Source organism: Mizuhopecten yessoensis, unplaced genomic scaffold (assembly GCF_002113885.1).
Source record: "Mizuhopecten yessoensis strain PY_sf001 unplaced genomic scaffold, ASM211388v2 scaffold2383, whole genome shotgun sequence".
NCBI lineage: Eukaryota > Metazoa > Mollusca > Bivalvia > Pectinida > Pectinidae > Mizuhopecten > Mizuhopecten yessoensis.
This window is the reverse complement of record NW_018404519.1, coordinates 84,425-105,471: the sequence shown is the minus strand read 5'-3', so window position 1 is coordinate 105,471 and position 21,047 is coordinate 84,425. Positions and strand designations below refer to the sequence as shown.

General features: G+C 38.3%; 2 protein-coding genes across 3 annotated transcripts in view; one reads left to right on the top strand and one right to left on the bottom strand.

Moving 5' to 3' along the window:
- Nucleotides 1–6: 6 nt before the first annotated feature.
- On the bottom strand, nucleotides 7–15,676 carry LOC110445820 (vacuolar protein sorting-associated protein 33A-like). Of its 2 annotated transcripts, XM_021490617.1 has the most exons (17): nucleotides 15,555–15,676; nucleotides 13,015–13,080; nucleotides 11,305–11,432; nucleotides 10,943–11,027; nucleotides 10,599–10,703; nucleotides 9,481–9,597; nucleotides 8,857–9,031; nucleotides 8,125–8,321; nucleotides 7,570–7,660; nucleotides 6,997–7,071; nucleotides 6,406–6,485; nucleotides 5,305–5,391; nucleotides 4,891–5,022; nucleotides 3,378–3,546; nucleotides 2,941–3,063; nucleotides 1,058–1,205; nucleotides 436–522 (listed from the first exon to the last, which is right to left on the bottom strand). In XM_021490617.1, exons 1-16 carry the CDS (start codon nucleotides 15,660–15,662, stop codon nucleotides 1,087–1,089), a joined length of 1,857 nt encoding a protein of 618 aa, XP_021346292.1. In that variant the 5' UTR covers nucleotides 15,663–15,676; the 3' UTR covers nucleotides 436–522; nucleotides 1,058–1,086. The 2 variants fall into 2 exon arrangements, with proteins under 2 accessions (XP_021346293.1, XP_021346292.1); XM_021490618.1 differs by lacking the exon at nucleotides 1,058–1,205 and having other exon boundaries at nucleotides 7–522.
- A 414-nt stretch (nucleotides 15,677–16,090) lies between these two features.
- Nucleotides 16,091–21,047, top strand: part of LOC110445812 (small G protein signaling modulator 1-like) — a 22,014-nt gene continuing 17,057 nt past the window's right edge. The window contains exons 1-2 of the mRNA XM_021490608.1: nucleotides 16,091–16,326; nucleotides 16,414–16,457. Of these exons, the coding sequence (XP_021346283.1) occupies nucleotides 16,314–16,326; nucleotides 16,414–16,457 (57 nt within the window). The 5' untranslated portion in view covers nucleotides 16,091–16,313. The remainder of the gene's footprint in view (nucleotides 16,327–16,413; nucleotides 16,458–21,047) is intronic.

Genomic DNA, 21,047 nt, shown 5'->3' with positions numbered 1-21,047 from the left:
CACAATGTAATGGATATCTCCAGTTCCACAATGTAATGGATATCTCCAGTTCCACAATGTAATGGATATCTCCAGTTCTACAATGTAATGGATATCTCCAGTTCCACAATGTAATGGATATCTCCAGTTCCACAATGTAATGGATATCTCCAGTTCCACAATGATTCTCCCAACAAAGAAGGATCATCTTGTCATTCAGAATTTTAACTTATTACAGAACTCTTCATATTTGGGGGAGGTGTCACAGCGCTAGCTGAACCACATATTCCAGGATTAGATGTACCTAAAAACGTATCGGCACCATATGAGTGGCGACTTGTTCCTGGTGGCTTCATTCCGGAAGACAGCTTCCCGCTGTTACTGACAATGCAGTTGAGTCAGGTTCTGATGATATGAATCCTCATATGACACGATCCTATCAAAACGGATTCATTTTCACTGCTGAGAGCTCCTCTGCTATAGACTTGAGAAAGGATGTGCCACTGATAACTTTTGTAGTGGCAATCAGGTAGTCTGTCCCTCCTACAGACGAAGAAGAAGAAACAATGTCAGGACAAATAAAGTCTTATATATGTCTGGAAATATTTTACAGATTTTTTTTTTTACAAATTTGCCATGCATAGTAAGAGGGTATTTATAAAAGTAAGGGCAGTATATATAAATTACTGGCACTCAGAGTGTTATACAAATGTGTTACATTTATTAAAGGGCGTTATACAAATGTGTTACATTTATTTAAGGGTGTTATACAAATGTGTTACATTTATTAACTTAACAATGGACAAAGAAGACAGTCTTTGTATTACATATACATGTTTGGAGACAGATTTGATAGAACAATTATTGTTACCACACAAGATCAATGCAAGTTTGAATAATGAATTACATACCATCAGCTTGTTTAACAAGTTAAAAATGTGAAACAAAACATCAACAAGAAGTTAATATAACCAATAAGACTTGATTAGCAAGCAGCAATGTAAACCAATGTCATGCAAAGCTTGTACAGCTGCGACAAACTCAAAACATGATGACAATTAGATGTCATCGATCATACATTGGTGACAGCCATATTTGTCCTGAATCTCAGTTGATTCCTCGAAGGGCATTGATGAGGCGGACAGGCTTGGGGCATTCTATGACACTGTCCATGAATTTACGGCTATGAAGGATGCGTGTGGTAGCCACAATGTAGTCGGTCCCACCTGTAATGGATCCGGACACGCCCATGAAATAGACGACATAGCTCTGCCAGTTCATGTGAGTGCACCATGTTGGAGCCTGGATTTCTTGGTTGGTGTGATGGGATCCACAAATCAGGTAGGTCACGGAGAGAGTAGGACAAATGTAGGATGGGACAGGGATATTGTGACACTAGAGAGGACATGGAGGTTAGAGATAGGACATAGAGTTTTTTCATGAGAGGAAATAGGACATGGATAAAGTGCCAGGAGATAAGACATCTAAGGCAAGGTGAAGTATTTAGGACTTGGTAATTGCAGTGTTTCACAAGTATGCTTCACTTCGCTTCATGAAAACCTGGTGTCACAGGATTAAAGCTTCTAAGAAATCCACAAAAACTAAAATCAGGAGAGGAAAAAGGTCGTGCAAAGCTGTTCTCCTGCAAGACATATATATCTATAGTGATAAAGGAAGAAATGCACAAACAACAAGCCAAATGGTTAAAGTGAAAATAGCATAAGCATATTTCTGCAGTAAATTAGAGAGGAAAGCTGTTTCCATCACAATGCAGATACTAATTGTATAATAATACTACATATACCAGTGCTAGATTGTTATACAGAGACACACCTGATAAATTTGGATACAAAAATATTTAAGAATGATTGTTAGAATAGTATATGATACAGGAAAGTTTGTACATTAACATCAAAACATGCAAAAACATGCACCAGTCCAAACAAACATGGATGTTCACATGCATTTATGATACAAATTCAAGATGGGTTCCCAATGATTTTAGCTGATTGGGTTTTCATGAAGTTAAAATCAAGAACACAATTATTTTGAAAAAGTCCATTAAGTTTTCAAACTAAGTCTGATAATCCTATAGGAAATTAATAATTTTGCATCGGGAAAATTCTCCAGAAACAGTTTTTCGTTGCTTGAAATGAGAGGTCAAAATGTAGGTCATGGTGACCTAGTTTTTCTTAATGATACTTTGCCTCCCCTAGATGTAATCATGTACTGGGCTGTTGATCCTACATGAAATGGTAAAGGAAAACACTTCAATTTGTTTTGCCTTATTTGGGACCAGAGGTCAAATCCACCCTCTCAAATGTAACCGTGTACCAAGTTTGATAATCCTATATGAAATAATAGAGGATAAATGCTTATGAAGCTTTGACCGTAATTGAAGTCAGAAAACAAAATATTTATTTTAGTGACTTTGTATTTGACAATTTCTCTTTCTGAGATGTTCCCACATACCAAATGTTCTGGAAACATTCTTTTCTTGTTTGAGGTCAGAGGTCAAAATATTACTTGATTTAAACATATTTTATTGCAGAAATTTGCAAATGGATTAGGCACAAGTTATTCCAACTTATGAAGTGACCTTGTTTAGAAAGTAGCTTTTACCAAGTTTCATGTTCCTACATGAAATATCATTGGATAAAACGCTATAGAAGCTATGGGATACATGCATGACATTCATCCTGTACATGCATGCATGTATGCACAGGATGCATAATAGATGTGTAAACATCCTGACCTTGTTCAAGCTGGGGTAGAATAATTTACAAAACCAGCAGACTAATTTGAAGTGACAAACTTCAATGTTTCAACTCCATTTGGGTAGGAAGGTGAGATATCAAACTTTTGTTCTAAATACATTAGCAACAGAATCAGCATGGGAACCCATCCTTGTTTAACTCAGAATTCAGTTTGATGTTAATCAAATCCACAAAGAACACTAACCATCGTCTTGCTGGGCCAGGAACCTCAATGCTGCTATTTCTGCATACGTGACCCCTCCCAGGAAGAACACAAGAGTGACCTTCTGCTCCCCAGTACTGGAATGCGTAGATCCTATGGAACTCCCTGGGTAAATAAACAAATGGTTTGGGCTACCTTAATAGGACTTGCATTTACCGGTACATTCCAATATATTAATACCATTACATTTTTACCAGTGAAATACAAGGTATTACAGTAAAATTGAAATATCTGATTCATCAAATTCATCAAGAAACCAAGAATATCCTTTATATGATCTATATATCATATTCAATAAAATCAATTCTTATTTCCCTTCAGACAATACTTTTTTTTTTAAATGTTTTAGACCTAAATGCATTTTTTTTTCTGATTGAAGAATTTCTGTACAAATTTAAATTTGAAGTAACAAAACCTACGTCGTTTGCGGAGAGCGACAGGAATCTGTTGTATCTCCTCCACGGTGGGGCCAGGAAGGAGGTTGAGCACTTCGGTGATACTTCGCCAGCCTGGTCGTGCATAATACTGTACCAGTCTGGCACTGAGGGGAGCAAACCCACTGTATACATACGCTATATCATGTGGATTCTGTAATAATAATGGGTTACATGTCAGTCTCCCCTTATATACGTGTACAAACATGTCAGTCTCCCCTTATATACGTGTACAAACATGTCAGTCTCCCCTTATATACGTGTACAAACATGTCAGTCTCCCCTTATATACGTGTACAAACATGTCAGTCTCCCCTTATATACGTGTACAAACATGTCAGTCTCCCCTTATATACGTGTACAAACATGTCAGTCTCCCCTTATATACGTGTACAAACATGTCAGTCTCCCCTTATATACGTGTACAAACATGTCAGTCTCCCCTTATATACGTGTACAAACATGTCAGTCTCCCCTTATATACGTGTACAAACATGTCAGTCTCCCCTTATATACGTGTACAAACATGTCAGTCTCCCCTTATATACGTGTACAAACATGTCAGTCTCCCCTTATATACGTGTACAAACATGTCAGTCTCCCCTTATATACGTGTACAAAAACATCACACATGCATATCATGTACTTGCATGTACATATACCAGACAGCAATGAGTACATGTACCAGTATATAAGATCATTACTTGGTAAGGCTTATGACACATGGATAGTTCACTTTATCTCATCATCTTTTACAAATATAAAAATCAAAATGCTGACGATCATTACTATTCACTATTCGATACAGCATATCATTTGATAGGCAAAACATCCCAGGTCGGGTGACATAAGAAGTATACAATTTTGTGACATCGTTGTACAGGTAAACAATACAAATCACTCACTCAGTCGTAGCTTGACAAAGGGACCAGTCAGTCTTGAAACATTGCAACACGTTTAATATGTACATTGTTTGTGATATTAGATTATTACTAATGTTAAAGTATGTCTTTACACTGTGCCCTGTAGTAATCTGACAGCTAGCTGATACCACTTGTAGGAACAATTTCAGTTGTGAAAGTTCTCAGGCAAAACAAAATTACATTTTATGGAGAAATCTGAGGTTTGAGGATATCTCAATACAGTAGTTGACATGTTTCCTACATGTGAAGTCTGCTGTGATCTAGTTAACACTTGCTCAATGAATTGCAGTATGTATGTGTTAAGTATTTAAGTTAATAATTGATCAACAGATTTTGGTAACAGGTTTTTATGTGGTAAGTACTTAGTCAAGCATTGATCAACAGATTTTGGTAACAGGTTTGTGACATATGAAAGTGTTCTAGTCAACAGGTGTTTATGTGGTAAATATTCCAATTAATACTCAATTTACAAAGTATCGTATAAATGTGGTAAGTATTCTGGTAAACACTTGATCAAACAAGTCTGGTATGTACACATTGATTATTTTACAAAAAAGGTCTCATTCACAGCATACCTGCTCATTGACATCGTCAACTATTAGCCGCATGGATTTCCTTATGGCTGGGTATGATCTGTTTCCATGGGGACGTAGCAGTCCAGCTTTTTCTATGTTCATAAGCGTAACCATGTGCTCATAACCATATGTCTGAAAACAAAACCATTTAACCATATGTTTGAACACAAAACCATTTAACCATATGTCTTAACCATATGTTCAAACACAAAACCATTTAACCATATGTTTGAAAACAAAACCATTTAACCATGTGTTCGAAAACAAAAAACTGTAACAAAGTTCAGCAGACTAGATCACCTCTTATCTTTTTTTCAAGTTTTTGTTTTTAAATTGATGACGATGTCACGAGTTATTAGCATTTCGTTTTAGATACAAATTTCAGACAAGTATTAACAGACTTTAAGAAGCTACCTGTATAATTTCTCGTTTGTAGTGGTCCAGGACTTTAGGCTTGAGTCCGTTATTACAGAAGGACTGTATACACACCAGTCGTAGTACCTGTAACACAAGGATAAAAGTCTTATATATGTAACAGAGGTTATTTTGTCCTCTGGTTTACTAGTCTTACACTTTACCGAATGAGATAAAGAGAAATTCTCCCTAGCTGAGTGAGTGGATAGTGGCTAGTATTTTACCAGGGTGACATATAAAACCAGGAAAACTTTCATTCACAATAACAGACAGTCTGATACACGCCTATCAGCCTTACAGAGTACATCCTGTACCCTTTATAATACCTAACCTTATTGTTCATTAGACAGTCTGATACACGCCTATCTGCCTTACAGAGTACATCCTGTACTCGTTATAATACCTAACCTTATTGATCGTTAGACAGTCTGATACACACCTATCTGCCTTACAGAGTAAATTCTGTACCCTTTATAATACCTAACCTTATTGATCATTAGACAGTCTGATACACGCCTATCTGCCTTACAGAGTACATCCTGTACCCTTTATAATACCTAACCTTATTGATCGTTAGACAGTCTGATACACGCCTATCTGCCTTACAGAGTACATCCTGTACTTGTTATAATACCTAACCTTATTGATCATTAGACAGTCTGATACACGCCTATCTGCCTTACAGAGTACATCCTGTACTTGTTATAATACCTAACCTTATTGATCATTAGACAGTCTGATACACGCCTATCTGCCTTACAGAGTACATCCTGTACTTGTTATAATACCTAACCTTATTGATCATTAGACAGTCTGATACACGCCTATCTGCCTTACAGAGTACATCCTGTACTTGTTATAATACCTAACCTTATTGATCATTAGACAGTCTGATACACGCCTATCTGCCTTACAGAGTACATCCTGTACTTGTTATAATACCTAACCTTATTGATCATTAGACAGTCTGGTACACGCCTATCTGCCTTACAGAGTACATCCTGTACTTGTTATAATACCTAACCTTATTGATCGTTAGACAGTCTGATACACACCTATCAGCCTTACAGAGTACATCCTGTACTCGTTATAATACCTAACCTTATTGATTGGCTCCTGTCTACCCATACAGTCCTCTATATACGGATGGATCTTGTCAGTATCCACACCATTGATAAATTCTGTAAATGAAGAAAACAATATGATTGAGCTGATTAATTTTTTTCAGATTAATTACATCTCCAGCACAAACGCAGGCATACACACATAGGGAGATATTAGCCAGGTGGCATAGAACTAGTAGTTAGCGCCTGATAGCAAATTCCTCAAAAATTGTATTGATTAATGTATATGCTAATTGTATTAATTGTATATCTATATACTGTAAAGCACTTTAGAGTGGTTTATGCTAGCTAGATAGGGCGCTATATCAAATGTTGTATATTTATTAATACTAAAACATTATGACAATCAGATAAGCCAAACACATTTTTATATAAAACTTGCTGCTTGACAAGAAAGTAATTGGTATCTGATACATGTTAGTTACAGAATTCCAGAGCAGTAAAACTGATAAAATCTGTAATTTGAAGAGACAAGATAAAGAGTAAAATCAGATATACCGCGGTACTAGAAAGCAGCGAGTGCTGGAGTTAAGTGTTCCCTAGTGTAATACATGTATAAGGGAGCTACCTTGTTGACAGCGTAATGAGTCCATAAACTCATCCGTATCCGTGGCCTCCTTCACCAACTCAGCAATGGACGTGTCTGTAACAGCAGAACAGTAATAACAATAATGAAAACATCAGATTTACTATTTTAGAGCCATTGAAGGTGTTTGATGCCATAAAATTCATACGTTGGAGCAGTTTGCTAGGATTTCTAATATATTTAGAATACCGCCTGTAATGTTCTCAAGATTTTTTTTTTATTTCAATTTAATTTAATTGAATATGAACTGTCTTTTATCTTGTTGGCCCAGATGTAAGTGAGCAGGGTGTCTTAATGTAGGAGCAAACCTGTGTGGTCAAGCAAGTGACCAGATACTTTTTCATTTCTGATCAGGGAACCTGCATCCTCGATATCCAGGGGTTATGCTCACTTTCGCTCTCTACACCCAGGAATATGTCATAGCAAATCCAGGGGTGCAGAAAGTGAGTGTAACCCCTGGATATCGAGGATTGGGAACCTGATAAGGTTGAATTAATTAGGGTGTCAATACTGATATGGGGTATTTGATTGATTCCTGTGAGTGTGATAACTTACGTGTGGAGAGTGATGCCCTGACTTGCTGTAAATGGGGAAGCTTAGATACAAACTGTTTCATCTCACTCACAGTTTTTGCAGTATGTCGCTCCTGATGAAACAATAAAAAAACACAATAGAGAGACAGCTTAACATAAAATCACGTGTTTGGTGCTGGTGAAATAATTCACACAACAAAACAGTTACATGTATATTCAATTTCTGGCTCCTGATGGGCACATGAGACAACCACAATATTCCAGGGGTTACGCTCACTTACGCTCTCTGCACCCCTGGAATATGTCATAGCAGTTGCCTAATGGTAAAATTGACTTACTTTGCAGTCAGGTATTGCTCCTCTGTAATCTTCAAAGAATCAGCCAAGCTTTTGGTTAGTTGTTTTTAACCAGAGACCAGTCAAATAGCTAGCCACGTGCCTTCAATTTTGCTATGACATATTCCAGGGGTGCAGAGAGTGAAAGTGAGCGTAACCCCTGAAGTATCAAGGATATTTAGAGGGCATTAATAAGAACCCAAGAGGACCTAAACATTAGTTTTCTATCAGTAGACACTTACATCAAATTCTGCCGTGATAACCTTTGCCTTTTTACTAACAATGGATCCTACAGCATTGAAGTTTTTGTCGCGGAGGTCAGCATACAGTTCGTCGAGAGAGTTGAGGATGACCTTTTTAGGCTCGGAGGAGACTCCCTGAGGATCTTCCTGTTGTTGATTTCCGGTCTGGAACTTTTCTGGGGGAAGTTTTACACTGGCTAAAAAGAAAGTTGAAATAAATCAATGGAACACAAAAAGTCAGTTTTCTTTTTTTGCATATTTAACATTCATTACCAAGTTTATTTTTTTTTATATCAAAGAAATTAATAATTAACTCTTCGTTATATAGTGATGATTTAGAATATTTACTGAGATATCAAGATTTTTTTTTATAAATCGCATCCATGAGCCCCTCATAGGTAAACTATGACGGGGCGAATTGACATTGCTTACTGTTGTTGATACCAAATATCTCGTCTATGAGCCCCTCATAGGTAAATTATGACGGGGAGAATTGACATTGCTTACTGTTGTTGATACCAAAGATCTCGTCTATGAGCCCCTCATAGGTAAACTATGACGGGGGGAATTGACATTGCTTACTGTTGTTGATACCAAACATCTCGTCTATGAGCCCCTCGTAGGTAAACTATGACAGGGAGAATTGACATTGCTTACTGTTGTTGATACCAAACATCTCGTCTATGAGCCCCTCATAGGTAAACTATGACAGGGAGAATTGACATTGCTTACTGTTGTTGATACCAAACATCTCGTCTATGAGCCCCTCATAGGTAAGCTGTGAGAGGAGGGGTGTTAGTAGATCCACATTACGATCAAGGATGAGCAGGTTATCTATTTGAGGTGTGATCTGTGGCTCACGACCACCAAGTTCTCTCCTCATACGCAGCATCATATCCACAATGTGCTGAATAAGGTGAAAACTCAAGATGATTACACAGTTGAATCTCTTATCTTAAAATAGGAAAATATATCATTCATCTTAGGCACAAAGTTTGAAGGAAAAAAATCCATTTTGTAGTACTGAAATAGTTTAAGATATTTTATGATGATATTGCATTAAATGCTCATTATTAAAACCTAGTACCAAACATTGTTCAGGACCAAATGATGAAGTGTAACACCAATTACCATGTTTAATTTCAACCTGAAAGGCTCTGATGTTCTACAGTTGTCAATGACAGGCTCAATTAATGAGAGATTATGGTCACCATCATAAACTGATATACCAAACAAATTGAAATTGCCTGCACAAGACCATATAAGGAAAATTTGAAAATATTTTTTTCTTAACACTAAACCTAAAAAGAGTTAAGAGTTAAAGTTTACATCAATAGTTTCAGTGGTAGCATTTACCTTGGCACAGTCTCCTTTGCCACAGATGTTAGGTATGATACCATACAGAGCTTGTAAAGTCATTAGGGACTGTGCTGCGTAGTGCATTGATGTAAAGTCGTTCTCCAGGTAACACTCCTGTAGCAACACAGATATAGCAATCAGTCAAATGGTAGCAACACAAATATAGCAATCAGTCAAATGGTAGCAACACAAATATGGCAATCAGTCAAATCATACCAACACAAATACAGCAATAGAGGTCAAATCCTAGCAACACAAATACAGCAATCAGTCAAATCATAGCAACCCAAATACAGCAATAGAGGTCAAATCGTAGCAACACAAAAACAGCAATAGAAGTCAAATCGTAGTAACACAAATATAGCAATAGAGGTCAAATTGTAGCAACACAAATATAGCAATAGAGGTCAAATTGTAGCAACACAAATATAGCAATAGAAATCAACTTTTAATTAACACAACTTTATATATGGCTCTCACTCCTGTGTAATACTCGTATTACACATTCATTCAATTTTGGCTTTAAATTCTAGGGGAATTCACCCCCAATCTCAACATAGTTTTATATTAGTGTGGGGATGCGGCTTCTCTTGTATCACAGGAGTCTAGCTGCTCTCATCATGACTTCTCTAGGAGTGTTCACAACCAGAGTCTAGTCACTTCTCTGGAGACATTTTCAGAGTCTAGCTGCTCACTTCTCTGGGCTGTGTAGGTGCTTCTCTGAAGACATTTTCAGAGTCTAGCTGCCTCTCTCAATATCCCCAGTCTAGCGTATTAAATATATGGTAATAAAATTGTTGGAGTGAGTAGCCCCTGATGCGCCAAATGTATAACTGTACGTAAATATGTTGCTAACAAGAGTAATAAACAGGTTAACTGTTTCTTGTGTGTTAGTTGTATATAAAATATGATTTATTGTAGTAACACAAATACATGTACAGTAATTAAGTTCAATTATAGCTATACAAATACTGGCAGGGAGGTAAACATGTATCATCACAAATCACTGTAGTAATGTAGGTCAAACTGAAGTCACAAGAACAAAGTATGTAGGTCAAACTTTATCGCCATCAAAAATTAATCCAAGAGGATTTGACCTCAGCTTGGTTTCTTACCCTAAACGAAGACTCCATTTCCATGGAAAGTAGATCAGAATCAAAAGGAATGAGAGAGAGTTGGAATTCCTCAAAGTTTGTTATCGTACCGTACACTCCCATCTCCTAAAGAAAAAAGATCCAATAAAGACTTGAGTAAGTAGAACATTGTAACACATGTCTGAACTGGTCCGCAAAATAGAAACCAATACATTTAAAAAAACTGACAATCAAACGACCTACCATTCACAAGTACAAAATAAATCGTCCACTTAATTTTCAGACTGAGACATATATCAAACAAGCAATAGGATTCCTAATTGCAATCATATATTCATTTCACTAAATATATGCCAAAATGTCACCTTGAGTTTTTTGTCACATAGCAAACTTCTTCTGGGAACAAAGATGATATGATAATCCTTTCTAAATCCTCCCTTTTGTTCTTCTCTGAAATAGAAAAAACAGTAAATGAGTAATGAGTCTAAAAGATAAAATATAGGATTACACAATCCTTTTTTTAATTAGATATAAATAGAAACATTTACAGATTTGCCAATCTATAAATACACACTATTTAATTTTATAAAGGTCATACAATTACATAAGTAGTAATATTACTGGGGTAATCGGATCAATAATTACTCTTTGTGATTTGTTCTGTTTTCAAAAAGATATGTTTATCTTTTTTAAATAGAACTTTGAGCATTTTTTCAAAAACACCTACTGCAGTAAATTTTGTGCAATCTGCTCCATGAGGCTAAGTTTTGGCCGTGTGACAAAAATGATGTTCTGCACATTGGAGGGAGGGAGGCCTGAGGACCGCAGGGGGAACATCTTTTCCACCTCATGTTCCTGAAATGTTGAAAACAGCATTCACTAAAGGGTCACAGATTGTATGACAATCAACAGACTGACATGTAGTTGTTACAGTTATGTAGATCTAAACACAGAGTTCATATCATATTAGCCATGGTACAAATCAGTGCAATAGTGGGGGTTTTATCAGACAACTTTTTCCAAATTCAATTCAACTGTTTAGTTCTTACTTCTTATTGATGTATGACTGAAAGGCAGATTTCATGGTTTCTTCAAAGTGTTACCTAAAGGATCTGCTCTTTTGAGGTTTAAATCATGTTAAAATCTTATTTTGATCCAGTGTAACAGGTTTTTATTAAATTTCACAAATTATGATCAATTCTAAAAACAAACTTGCATCTGAAATACGTGTCAAAAAACTCAAAACGTATTTCCTGCAATACTTTTTCTGCTAGTTTTTAAAGAAGTGACCCATTTGGCGGCCATTTTGAAATGTTAATTTCTTATGCTCCACGCAACGTCAACATTTTACTTTTTTTGACACTTGATTGGTAATCACAAAAATTATCATGGCATTGCCATTTTCAATTGTAGTAAGTTGATTTTTGCTGTACACGTTTATAATGTTCAAAATTATGAAAACATTATGTGACAAAGTGGGGAATTATACAATATTAGTATTTTATTACTCATTTATATCAGCTGAAGCCCTTTGTTTTTTGATTCGCAAATGTTGAAAAATAACTGGGAAAAAAAATCCAGCAAAAAGAGAAGCACAATGACCCCCCCCCCCCCTTTGATTGACTGTTTTAAGAAAATAAACATATTTTCTTTCAATCTAGTGAATATTGAGAACAGTTCGTCATCAGAACATTTAATGTGAATTGTTCAATCAGCAAATATCGGTGGAAAAATGAGGATTTTGTAAGCTAAAAATCTGAGGTAGGGGTAACCTGAACTGCTTTTGTAATATGAAGACTTTTCCACCTTCACAATTTAGGAGAAAATACTTTTTTTTCAATTTTGTGTAAACATGTATAGATTTCTAATACCACACTTCTTATAAGAAATCACATATGTAAAATTTGTATGTTTGACCGCCTTGGCAGAAATAAACGAGCACATGGACATAATATCATTTTCTTTATATTTTTTATTTTCTCATATTCTCCTTTTTGAAATAAGGTAGGGCTCAAAAAAGTTAGTCAGTAGAAAATTTTGGCTTTTCACAAGATCAGAACCTTTATAATATAATGATATTTCATACTTATATACTGACTCAGATGAATGAAAAAAATGAAATAAACACCTTTCTCAGGACCAAAACATGGTGTGAACAACTGACAGCCATGACATGTGTGTAATAAGAGAAGTGACCAGCTGGAATATTCTAGTTCAAATCACAACTTTTCGATCCCTATCTGTCCAGTAACATCCACACACTAGGGAAATGATTTTCAAAAGGTATCAATATATTTTGTCACTGCTGCATCAAAAATTACACCTTACATAGCTTCTAATAAAAAATGTTTACATGACGCCAAAATCCTGTGACATGTTAAATTTCCCTCCAATTTGATAAACATAAATCACAGTCTGTAAGTCTATATATACTTGCCTTCAACAAGGAGTATTCTGCTATTAGTCCGAATGCTCCAGTCAATGCATCATCCCAAACCAAAGCCTGGAACAGGAAAACAAACCGGAAATTATAATGGTATCCATCCAACAAATGTCCCAGAAGGCAGACATGCCACACGACAGAATGACTAAATGTCGGCTGATGCAAATCTGTAATAGTTAGGGGTGTCACACTATGCCTGATGTGTATCAGAATATATTGCAATACAGAAGGAATGTTTCATAGAAAAAAGGTGCTCAAATTAAAAACAAAATGTGTAAGAATGATATCAAACTGAACCATCACATGGATCACACAGATTTACGATTTTCTGGTAAACTACAATCGACGATTTTGAAATTTCATGCTGGAATAAAGGGCTACCAAGTTTGTTAAAAATTAATAACCTTGACTCATATTCAAGGAAACAGGGGTCAGATATGTTGAAATCTTTAAACAACTTCTGAATAACCAAATGTGTAGGGTGATGATTTTTGGCCAGAAGCATGCTGGAATGAAAGGCTACAAGGTCTGTTCAACTTGATGTCCTTGTTTGACTTTGAAGGTCACAGGGGTCATATGTTTAAGTCCTTTAATAGATTTGTTTGAATCAAACCCTGTTATTTTGTCTGTAGCTGTATTTTAGTCACTTATAAGATTACAAGTGTGAGATTGATACCAGGTGAGCAATTCAGGCCCATACGGCCTCTTTTTATTACGAAACTATCCGATTTTGATCTATAGACAATTTGTAGGTCTAAGCCAGGGAATCATGGGGTCCCCAAGGAGTAAATAAATGTCCGACTATTCAGTTATTGATTTTGGTATTCAGGTTTTGGTCTTCCGAGTAACTGGTTAACTGTTGACAACCCTAGTATATATTTATTGACGTCAATGGAAAGCTTCAATATCTTCTGGAAATGCATTTTATTATTTCTATAGTAACATGTGACATTTACTTCTTTTAGTATATAGTATATACCCATGGCTAGTAGATTTTAGTATATATAGTAAAGTAATCAATGCAAATGGAAAGCTTCAATAAAGTTGTCAGAGTTATTGCCTTCAATATTAAAACTATGTCATGCACTGAATTGGTAATTCCCTAAACTGTCCTTTATTATAAACAGCTTTTCATGTGTTGACATTTTGGTAGCTCTTGATCTATCAAAAGCTTCAAAAAGTGTGCTCAACAAAATCGTTTTTATTATGAACACTAGGTTAAGCTGTTTTCAATCTTGAAAGTGAGTGTATTCAAGCATAACATGAAAAGGAATCTCACAAATGCAAAGCAATTCTGGTAAAGTCAAGGGAATTCCCAACTTGTTTGATTTTTAACATCATCAGTCTTTTTTTTTACACTGATGACTGTCTGCTAAAAAATCATAAAATAAAAAAAAGTCTCTAAATAATGGGCAAGGAAATGGAGAACACAAATTAACTAACAAAAGACAACTTTTTAATGGTATTTTATCAATCTAGACAATTGAAAAAACCTTTTTTCCCAACGCGGTCAGTACAGTTGCTCCTATGATGCATATAGGGACAAGTGAACAACAAGAGGCACAGAGGACCTGTTTCGCTATCCAAATCTTCATGCTATGCAATTGTAAATTTGTATATATTGTTATATAGGGTGGGGATCTCAAATATTGCCATGTAATGACCCTGGGGCAAATTACATAAGAGTGGGGGCTAATTATAACCCAAAGGTCATTCTTCTGGTAGCATGATTGTATTCATCTCTTCATGCCCACCAATTGTGTATCTGATTAAAGGCTTGGGGATCTCAACCATTTTCATAGATATATTGTAACAGGAGAGGAAAATGCACGATCAGACTGGGGCTCAAACCCGGGACCCTCCAAACACTAGAGTGACACGCTCTAATAATTGATCTACCTATCGCTGACGAACAACCAAGCTCAGTCCCACTACATTCCTCCCTCCTTTTTCTAAGTCTTTTCCCCCATAAACACAACTACTTACAACCAGGTTTGGATATTCTCTTGTCAAGAAAACACCAAATGCTTGAAACATGGGTTGACCACAGTTGGCATTGTAACAGGAGGAAAAATGGACCGTGGTTCAAACCCGGGAACCTCCTAACTCTAGACGGATACTCTATCAATTGAGTTACCTGGTCGCCGACGATCCACCCAGTCCAGTTCCACTACAATGTTACCAGGGTTTGAGCAGACCCCCAAAGCCAATCCTCATGGTAGCATATCTGTATTAGATTTGATACCTGAATTACTATTTCATAATGTGGCGTATATGGTGGGGATCTCATTCATATAAGAGTTATGGCCATATTCGGTAATTGTTTATATGGTATAGCGTTGGGGTATGAGCCATTTCCATTTTATAACCCAAATACTGTATGGACAGTGGCATAACCCGAGAAACCAGTTCTTGTACAAATGTATGTGTTGGGAGGGACAGAGGGATTGTCAAGCACCACCCCTTATCTCAAACATGTTATCTTTAGGACGAATTGAACACCTAAGACATGTTTACTCATTTATGCATGATACCTTTGTTCCTGAACATCTATCCAGTGACTCTAGGAGTTCTCTTCTGTAGAAGTCACGCAGTAGACTGAGATTTATCTTTCCAGTCGACAGGTGACCGGCTGCAGACATTTTAACAGGAAGTATCTTTGGGAGCTGTCATTTATGTAAAATTATTTCCAATAAATTATTTGAGATCAAAATAATTCAAATTTCAATCATAAAAATAATATTCAAAATCATTGAATAAAAAATGAAGATTGCAGTTAATTTTGTTCGTTACATTAAGCTTTGTGAGTTTGGTAAGTAAAGATGTAAATTGAAAGTGAAATTGTAAACACAAGTAATATAGGATCCCTCAAAATTAGAAAGACATTTATTTATAATTTAAGTGATATATCTAAAATATCGAGAAACAAAATATACAATGATGTTACACAGATATCGATTTCATAATCTGAAAATGATGACAATGAGCATAAGTATATTTGCTAATGTAAACAATTACTGTGTGGTTTCACTTCCGCACAAGGATACTGAAATGACATCAGGGTCAAACGTCATATAGTGCGCATTACCTGACAATATGGTCATCGAAATACACTTGTTCGTTTACAGAATTTAAGATTTGGATGATACAAGGATATCAATTGTGATTCGTTATCGCGATATCCCTGTAAATATGAGTGTTGTTATTTGCAAATATCGTGACTTTCAGTGAGCGGCGGAGAGATCCCCATTGGCGGTTGTTAGGTCGAGTTGCTGAAGCAGGAGATTGGCAAGATGACGGCCAACGGTAAGTCTATGAAACCAATGACAGCCGATTTAAAATGGAATTCCTTATCTTTCATGTCCATTTATTGTGGTTTACTTTTATTTTCAGAAATAGAAAACCGGCAGAAGCTTTTGCGAGCCGTTAAAAAGGAGGTAAAGTCTTATTTTTCTAATTTTCATTGATGATTCTGAGACGGGGAAAAAAATCAATATTATTATGAGAAGTAAATGGGTAGCCCATACATTCATGTATGTGTGTGCATTCATTGGCTTGTGAATAATTAATCATGATGACCACGCGGATGGCAAGTAGTTGGGATTACATTTAGATCAAGATGTTATTGAGATCTTTGTTCAATTAATATACTTTTTTAATATTGATGTAATTATGAAGTTATTTAGAGGAACATATATAATTAGTGTTTTGTTATCTGTCTCCCACAATGTGAAATAAAGAACGACATATTGATGTTATAAATCATTAAGATGTAGCAAATGAAAATTAAATTGGATGTTGCTGAAACAATTTAAGTGTGTGGCAGGGTTCAATTGTACATAGGATTAAGGTCGCCTTCTAGCTTCGAGCTAGGGGGAATTTCCCTTTAGCTCAGTGGTAGAGCGTCCGACTAGGAACCTTGGGATCGTGGGTTCGATCCCCGGTGGAAGCACACTATTCTCTTTCCTGTTACAAATGGTGTCCGTGGCCCTCCCTGTGGTGACAGGGAGTTAGAACCTGGGTTGTGGTGTTCGAGGGCGAACACATTTAAAAAGGGGGGAGTAGTGTGGCAGGGTTCAATTGTACATAGGATTAAGGTCGCCTTCTAGCTTCGAGCTAGGGGGAATTTCCCTTTAGCTCAGTGGTAGAGCGTCCGACTAGGAACCTGGAGATCGAGGGTTCGATCCCCGGTGGAAGCACACTATTCTCTTTCCTGTTACAAATGGTGTCCGTGGCCCTCCCTGTGGTGACAGGGAGTTAGAACCTGGGTTGTGGTGTTCGAGGGCGAACACATTTAAAAAGGGGGGAGTAGTGTGGCAGGGTTCAATTGTACATAGGATTAAGGTCGCCTTCTAGCTTCGAGCTAGCTCAGTGGTAGAGCGTCCGACTAGGAACCTGGAGATCGAGGGTTCGATCCCCGGTGGAAGCACACTATTCTCTTTCCTGTTACAAGTGTATGTCAACTTTTTATTTCGATTAACCATCAAAAACGTATACGTATTAGGCTGATTTTAGACATCAGGTGATAATTGAAAGTAATTATATGATTTAAAAAAAAATCAAAAAAAATCTTTAACTATATTCGCTGACTCAGTCTGGCATTTACGTTGAACATGAATATACTATAAATAGAGTTTGTGTCAATTAAATGAAAATATGAAATTGAGATAATATTAACCACAACTTAAATTTATATGTTTAACAGCAAGAGAACAACATTTAGTCATTTCCTTTTTCAAATCTAACGTTAAAATTAATTAAAAAATTGTAATTATTCTGTAGCGAATCATAAACAAATAAATTTCAGGGCAAATCTGGAAAGTATTTATTTAAGCTTTAATCACAAGTTAGTATTGTAAACAGTTTGAACTGTAAATGTTGATTAAAATATAACAATACCAGCTATATAACAGAGGGACTGTTTTTGAATGATTATTTAACTATATTGACTGACAACTTCCCAGTCGACCAGTCTAGATACCAACTGAGCTGAAGAGAAAGTCACTAGCACAAAAAAGCTAGACGGCAACTGTGATAATTTATAGTTTCTGAGTATCAGCTTGGAAACAGTTGAGATCTCCACCCAAAAAACATACATAAAATTGCTGGGCATGAAAAATCTAATACAGATATACTTCAAGGATTGGCCTTGGGGTTTGGCATGTTCCCTTGGATCTCATTCGGAGAATATTTTGCCGTGATTGCTTAGATATTCAGGTGAGCAATACAGGCCCTCTGGGCCTCTCGTTGTCTATGTTAGAAGTGTGATGTTGGCAGTAGGAGATATCGTGTTTATCATGGGCGTGTCCAGTCTTCACCACCTCTGTCTGAACAACCTGGTGATGACATAGCGCTGGGTGTAGGAGTTAAAGTGTCTATGACTGGCGTGCCCAGTCTTCACCACCTTTGTCTGATCAACCTGGTGATGACAAAGCGCTGGGTGTAGGAGATAAAGTGTATGACGGGCATGCCCGGTCTTCACCACTTCTGTCTGAACAACCCGGTGATGACATAGCGCTGGGTGTAGGAGATAAAGTGTCTATGACGGGCGTGCCCTGTCTTCACCACCTCTGCCTGATCAACCTGGTGGTGACATAGTGCTGGGTGTAGGAGGTAAAGTGTCTATGACTGGCGTGCCCAGTCTTCACCACCTCTGTCTGAACAACCAGGTGATGACATAGCGCTGGGTGTAGGAGATAAAGTGTCTATGACAGGCGTGCCCTGTCTTCACCACCTCTGCCTGATCAACCTGGTGATGACATAGTGCTGGGTGTAGGAGATAAAGTGTCTATGACAGGCGTGCCCTGTCTTCACCACCTCTGCCTGATCAACCTGGTGATGACATAGTGCTGGGGGTAGGAGATAAAGTGTCAATGACGGGCGTGCCCAGTCTTCTCCACCTCTGTCTGAACAACCTGGTGATGACATAGCGCTGGGTGTAGGAGATAAAGTGTCTCTGACGGGTGTGCCCAGTCTTCACCACCTCTGTCTGATTAACCTGGTGATGACATAGCGCTGGGTGTAGGAGTTAAAGTGTCTCTGACGGGTCTGCCCAGTCTTCACCACCTCTATCTGATTAACCTGGTGATGACATAGCGCTGGGTGTAGGAGATAAAGTGTGTATGACGGGTCTGCCCAGTCTTCACCCCCTCTGTCTGATTAACCTGGTGATGACATAGTGCTGGGTGTAGGAGATAAAGTGTGTATGACGGGTCTGCCCAGTCTTCACCACCTCTGTCTGATTAACCTGGTGATGACATAGAGCTGGGTGTAGGAGATAAAGTGTCTATGACGGGCCTGCCCAGTCTTCACCACCTCTGTCTGAGCAACCTGGTGATAACATAGCGCTGGGTGTCGGAGATAAAGTGTCTATGACGGGAGTGCCCAGTCTTCACCACCTCTGTCTGAACAGCTGGGTGTAGGAGTTAAAGTGTCTATGATGGGTCTGCCCAGTCTTCACCCCCTCTCTCTGAACAACCTGGTCACGACATAGCGCTGGGTGTAGGAGATATAGTGTCTATGAATAGCGCTGGGTGTAGGAGATAAAGTGTTTCACAGCCTCTGTCTGAACAACCTGGTGATGACATAGTGCTGGGTGTAGGAGATATAGTGTCTATGAATAGCGCTGGGTGTAGGAGCTAAAGTGTCTATGACGGGTCTGCCCAGTCTAACCCGCCTCTGTCTGAACAACCTGGTGATAACATAGCGCTGGGTGTAGGAGATAAAGTGTCTGTGACGGGTCTGCCCAGTCTTCACCACCTCTGCCTGATCAACCTGGTGATGACATGGCGCTGGGTGTAGGAGATAAAGTGTGTATGACGGGTCTGCCCAGTCTTCACCACCTCTGTCTGAACAACCTGGTGATAACATAGCGCTGGGTGTAGGAGTTAAAGTGTCTATGACGGGCGTGCCCAGTCTTCAGAACCTCTGTCTGAACAACCTGGTGATAACATAGCGCTGGGTGTAGGAGATAAAGTGTCTATGACGGGCGTGCCCAGTCTTCACAGCCTCTGTCTGAACAACCTGATGATGACATAGCACTGGGTGTAGGCGATATAGTGTCTGACGGGCGTGCCTAGTCTTCACCACCTCTGTCTGAACAACCTGATGATGACATAGAACTGGGTGTAGGCGATATAGTGTCTGACGGGCGTGCGTAGTCTTCACCACCTCTGTCTGAACACCCTGGTGATAACATAGCGCTGGGTGTAGGAGGTAAAGTGTCTCTGACGGGTCTGCCCAGTCTTCCCCACCTCTGTCTGAACAACCTGGTGACTATATAGTGTCTGACGGGCGTGCCTAGTCTTCACCACCGCTGTCTGAACAACCTGGTGATAACAACCTGGTGATGACATAGCGCTGGGTGTAGGAGATAAAGTGTGTATGACGGGTCTGCCCAGTATTCACCACCTCTGTCTGAACAACCTGATGATGACATAGGGCTGGGTGTAGGAGATAAAGTGTCTATGACTGGCGTGCCCAGTCTTCACCACCTCTGTCTGAACAACCTGGTGATGACATAGTGCTGGGTGTAGGAGTTAAAGTGTCTCTGACTGGCGTGCCCAGTCTTCATCACCTCTGTCTGAACAACCTGGTGATAACATAGCGCTGGGTGTAGGAGTTAAAGTGTCTATGACGGGCGTGCCTAGTTTTCCCTTCAACACCTCTGCCTGATCAACCTGGTGATGACATAGCGCTGGGTGTAGGAGGTAAAGTCTCTATGACGGGCGTGCCCAGTCTTCACCGCCTCTGTCTGAACAACCTGATGATGACATAGTGCTGGGTGTAGGAGTTAAAGTGTCTATGATGGGTCTGCCCAGTCTTCACCACCTCTGTCTGAACAACCTGGTGATAACATAGCGCTGGGTGTAGGAGATATAGTGTCTATGACAGGCGTGCCCAGTCTTCACCACCTCTGTCTGAACAACCTGGTGATAACATAGCGCTGGGTGTAGGAGTTAAAGTGTCTATGACGGGCGTGCCCAGTCTTCACCACCTCTGTCTGAACAACCTGGTGATAACATAGC

Coding starts and splice junctions, on each gene's coding strand:
- LOC110445820 (XM_021490617.1), bottom strand. CDS start 15,662: ATGTCTGCAGCCGGTCACCTGTCGACTGGAAAGATAAATCTCAGTCTA. Junction 3,064..3,377: donor TGTCGCTCTCCGCAAACGAC/GTAGGTTTTGTT, acceptor TTATTTACCCAG/GGAGTTCCATAGGATCTACG. Junction 1,206..2,940: donor CCTGGCCCAGCAAGACGATG/GTTAGTGTTCTT, acceptor GATCCATTACAG/GTGGGACCGACTACATTGTG.